The 5,633-nt window shown below is 32.5% G+C and overlaps 1 protein-coding gene across 1 annotated transcript; it reads left to right on the top strand.

Moving 5' to 3' along the window:
* Nucleotides 1–220: 220 nt before the first annotated feature.
* Nucleotides 221–5,046, top strand: LOC145684867 (larval cuticle protein A2B-like). The gene is made up of 3 exons (XM_081757227.1): nucleotides 221–257; nucleotides 3,764–3,883; nucleotides 4,731–5,046. Exons 1-3 carry the CDS (start codon nucleotides 243–245, stop codon nucleotides 4,986–4,988), a joined length of 393 nt encoding a protein of 130 aa, XP_081613353.1. The 5' UTR covers nucleotides 221–242; the 3' UTR covers nucleotides 4,989–5,046.
* The last annotated feature ends 587 nt before the right edge of the window (nucleotides 5,047–5,633 follow it).

The raw sequence follows: 5,633 nt of genomic DNA on the forward strand, positions 1-5,633 counted from the left end.
AGGATAATATGATATTTGTTTGTGGGAGCTTTCCTTGAATCTCCTTGGAAGGATATAATTAAAGATTGGTATTCAAAATATTTGCTTACGAGAAGGATGTGTGGTAATTGGTAGTATGATTTTCTATAGTTCCTCTTTTGTTTAACTTTCCATCAATTTCTTTTCCGTACTTGATTCCATATAAATATCAGACAGGACTTAAGAACTATACGTTCGTCAAGAGCCATCAATAACAATACAACATGAACACCTTCGCAGTAAGTAATTCTTAGTTGTTTAAAAGCATATGCTAAGGATAGCTACTTCAATATGTAAGTATACGAGTTGCTGAACAGAGATGAGTGAAAGTTCTTCTTTTCGTTAGGAAGCAGGACATTGCAATTAAAATTCCCATAGCCAGTTGTCTTGTTTCAGGGTCTGATATGATTTCTTACAGTTAACCTATAAATATGGCTCCTAGCTATAGCATTTTTATTAGAATTTTTCTCTGTTTTCAACTTAATCTTTCTTCTTATTATTCGTATTCTTTTTTCCTTATTTTAAACTTAAACGCCGTTTCTACGAGTTTTGTCTAAAATTTCAGAATAAACTTTTTGCGTGAAGATTGCATGAAAACGACTTAAATTGAAAATATTACTTCTAACCCTTTGGGGATCTTATGGTACAATTTGTACCATACGGGTGTTTCATGGTACATTGGGTTATAACTCTCCTATTTGAGCTTTTTCGTCCGGTTTTTTTTTGTTTGTTTTGTTTTTCAAGTCCAGAGGCACTGTAGAAGACATTACGGATGGTTACACACCTTCCTGTGTCGAGACATAGGAGGTGATAACGTCATAAGTCAAATTTATATTTTCGTGTAATACTTTTTTGGGGGGTTTACGTAAAGTATTTTTGGCGGGCTTATTTTTGCACGTAGAAGATTGAAATTTTGCACAAACATGCAGTCCACCAAGTAGTATTTACCAGATATTTTCTTCAGATTTCTGCGTTAAAACAGGGGGGATCCAGAGGGGCAAAAAGTTGAAAAATGGATATTTTTACCCAAAAATCCCGTTTTTCCTCATTTTCCCGCCTTAGGTATATGATGGAGACAAGTGAATAGTACCGCCTGAAAGGCAGTTCTATTCTGAAGAGAATGAGGTATGAACCATGATCCTAGGATAAATAGTGACGATGCAGTAGCTGATTGACTGAAAGTCTAAAAAATAGCCAAATTATTTTAACACAAAGAGGTTCTTCAAAGGATCAAGAACCGAACTAACGACTCTTGCTGAATTGAATGTCAGAAAAGGTTATTTGAACAACGCTGGGAACTTATACTTCAATGACACAAGGTATAAGTATATGGTGGTGGATGTACATATTCCTTGCCATGTGCGTGTATAACTCTCTTTCTTAGGGAGTTCGGTCTATCATAACTCTTTTAATATATGTGTGTTTGTCTGTCTAGAGGACAGAAAATATCAAGATCTACTTGATGCAGAAACTATTTCTTTTGAGCCTCAAACGTTAGGAATCGAGTTCGTTGGTGAAGGTGAACTATCCAGTTGATCCCAACATACACGGGCAATAAATATATTTGTATAAAAGTAATTACGGATATGATCATTGCTAGATATATTTCCCACAATACTGTTGAAGTTTGAGAATTTTGTGTTAGTATAATGCTCGGGAAGGAAGATAGTAATATGTCGGAGGAAAACAATGTTGAATAAAACTGAGTGATTTTCTACTTGACATAGGGCTATCTAAAAATTTAAGTACTTTTTGTTTTGAAATAAGCATTGATCTTTTAATTCCTACTTGGATTTTGACGTTACGTACACCGTGACACTGCTACTTGTTTTGTATGGTGTTTCTGTAAAATAAATGTTGGTATATCATAGTTTTATATACTATGAGAAATATATTAATACACATAATTGCACTAATTAAAATAATAAATTCAAATCATACTCGTAGACATCCGTGTTTTATAGAATACTGAATAGTTCATGGACGTAAAAATGCTGTCAAACAGCTGAGGATATAACTAAAAGATTGAGTATTTTCATTCAAGGAATTGGCTAAGTTAATTATTGGTGGAAAGATTCAATATAGATAAGTCATGCTTCCCTCGGTATAACAGTTAAATTTTCGTATTAATTTTCCTCTCTAAATAGATAACTTCTTGGCTTAATTCAGCTATGTACCGTTACTGGTTTGACTGCTGCATGTGTGCGGAAAAGAAATAGCTATAATGCACACATACGTAGGGATATCCAGTTCTGTTTAATTCTTTCCAATAATTAATAATTCGTATGGAAATCTTTACCCGTTTGGCTTTCTGAAACTTTGAGAAATATCAAACTACAATTTTGGAACTATTTTTTTTTTTTATCTTGTCACTTCTAGTTTTAACATCTTCAGAAAATGTTTGTGTTAGGGTTAGGAATGTCCGTTGGATTTGTTTCCCAAGGAAGAGGATCGCAAACTAGAATTTTAATAAATTAGAAATGCATATCCCTCTTTCTCTTTCCATACATACACACACACACACACACACACACACCACACGCATATATATATATATATATATATATATATATATATATATGGGGTGTATACGATCACAATTATTGGAAGGATAAGAACGAGAATTATAACGAAAGTGAACGCAATGACGATATGAAAATAATGGGGGGAATTGAGAGAACTCCAAAGAAAACTCGAATCAATAATGTTTTGTCTAACACCCTTAATTTCCAAGCAGTCTGTTTATGGATTCTTATTCATTTGCTTACTTGGCAAGAGCTGTGAGCGAACCTGGATCTGATGCACCAAAAATGAATGCGCTACCTCTGAACTACAGCAGATCTCTTATATGTATATAGTTGTTAGTTGTTATGAAATTTCATCATAACCTTGATCGTCGGGTGTTAATTTAATATCGTTTTGAAACTATTTTTCCCCATAATGCCTGGCATTCCACAGACATCAATGTTATAGGATGTTCCGTTACGTTGTACATCTGTTGATGTATTAAAGATATTCAGACGTTAGGTTACATAATTTTCAAGTGGAAATTATATAAAGGTAAACGTAAAGAGCTACTAAACTTACTATATATTTATAATTATAGATACCACTAAAAATTTATAATATAGATCTAACTCTTTCTGTATTATTATTATTTTCGTTTCCTTGTTTTAATTATTTTTTGTAATAAAGCATTCAAAATACCATCTACTTCCAAACCCTGTTCTCTGTTCAATATACTATCGCATAGTTTTATTTCCATTGCTTTTATGGATAATTTTTTATACTCGAGAGTAGATCTAGATGTAATGAATGCTTTTGCAAACCAAATTTGATATGTAAGTTAAAATAAAATAATAACAACACTAGTGAATGACAAAATTGAGTATATTTAACTACAGATATGTCGGCAAAAATTATGTTTAGTTTATATACTTGTTGAACATTGTTTCTATGTTATCTTAGTTGTGTATGTTCAAAATCAATATTTTGTATTGCTTTAATAAGCTCTTTATCACCATTAGTTTCCTTAAAACTCTTATCCAAGTCTTCTAGATAACTATTCCACTTTGTAACTTTATACAGGTAGAGTTAGAAAAATACATAGATGTAAGCGATGTGAACAAAATAGTTTGAAGTCCCTGCAAGTATCATTGATTTTTAAATACATTGTAGAACTTAATTTTTTTACTAATTACAAATTACCAAAAACAAAGTTTTATTGCTAATTATTTTCTTTCAGGTTCTCGTAGCTTTTGCTGCCTTGATCGCCGCTAGCAATGCTGTGATTGGCATTGGAGCTTTAGGTGGTTATGGAGGTATTGGAGCTTACGGAGGTATCGGCGGAGGATTGAACTATTACGTAAGTAATAGTAATGGTACAAAACATACATACAACAATTAAAACGAAGTATATTACTCTACAAAATACAGATACAAATTAATCATATTATACTGTATTATTCTTCTTGCATAGGAATTTAGAAGCATGAATGAATTTTACTAATTTCAAGTCCTCTGTTTATGGGTTCTTAATCATTTGCTTACATGATTCAACAACTTTGTTTAAACTTGTAACCAATAGCATAGGTTATATTTCAAACAAAGATATAAATATAATTTAAAGATCTTGCAGTTAGAAGCTTCACTTTTAATGTTGCTTTCAGAAATTGGCAAAGCCCTAGATGTCAGCAGATTTTCAGGATTTTTCTTGGTATATTACTATCTTATGGATTAAAATATCAACTATAGGGAGGACAATTACACTCCTCCAGCACCAAATGAAGCTCTTGCTTGTAGTAGTTTGTAGTTCTTAGTTGACGAATACCTGTAAAATATTTTATTTCTTATAACATATCTTAGATATAAATAGTATTTACTCACAAATATCACACAATCTTTAAGGGCAAACTACACATCAAAACGCCTGATGAAATAAGGAAATATCCTGCACTTTCTCAAAACTGGCCGTTATGCATTATGAAAGCTGATACAATCTTTTATCTTTGGTTTAAACCCATTTGCAATAAGTCAAACCTTGACCAATTTGTCATCTAAAATTTGTAGAACGCTGCACTGCTAACTCTTTTAGTAAGTTGGTTTGAATTTACTTTACAAAGTTGTAAATGTGAATTTAGCCCTTCTTCTATGAGAACAATTAATTCTTTGTGTGACGAATTTAAGCACTTAAAGGATAATTTACTTTTCAGTCTTACCCACAATACAACTTTGGCTACGCTGTTTCCGATGCTCTGACTGGAGACCAGAAAAGCCAAGCTGAAGTACGTAATGGTAACTTGGTCAGAGGCCAGTACAGTTTGGTTGAATCTGATGGCAGTCTAAGACAAGTGAGTTATGGAGCTGATGGAATCAATGGATTCAACGCTATTGTGAGGAGAATCGGCCCCAACGTCCATGTATACAGTCGTCTTGGTGGGCTTGGAGGTTATGGTGGATACCTTGGTTAGGTGTCTTTATCTGGTTTGTAATTCCTGATTAATAACCCAATAAATTCTTCTTCTTCGTGATGCAGTAAAATTAATCTTCATTTCTTATGTTTTTATACCTGTCTTATAGCTTGAATGAAATACTAAATCGTCTTTTAGCGATGTGCAAAAATGAATGTCTTAAATTATACATACAAAGGGCACAGATTTGTGGTTTAGTAAGTATAAATATCAAACCCAATTTCATTAAAGTTCATTATTTACACTTCGTTGTGGCTGTACGTAACAGTATTTCGGTGTCGACTTGAGTACAAGAGATTTTGATTCATCTTTGAACGACAGTAAAGTCAGCAGGCACTTTGAAGGAGAAAAAAAAAACAAAAAAAAAAAAAAAAAACAAGATTTGTTCAGTCAATCAAGTAAAAATTCAACTGTGTTTCATTATTATTTTTAGCAAACACTGGTATGAACGAATACTTTAGTTGTTGATAACACGTATCGAAGTTGAACAGTAGATATGACTTATTTCAGAACGTGATGTTGTCTTAATAAGGGTTATGTATCAATATTATTATATTAGAAGAGAAATTTTGTATGTATAGAAAAAAACGTCGTAGAGATTATTCGGGAATCCATTCTTTTATAAGCAGAATATTGTTAACGGTG

Source organism: Thermobia domestica, chromosome 5, assembly GCF_964235325.1.
Source record: "Thermobia domestica chromosome 5, izTheDome1.hap1.1, whole genome shotgun sequence".
Lineage (NCBI taxonomy): Eukaryota > Metazoa > Arthropoda > Insecta > Zygentoma > Lepismatidae > Thermobia > Thermobia domestica.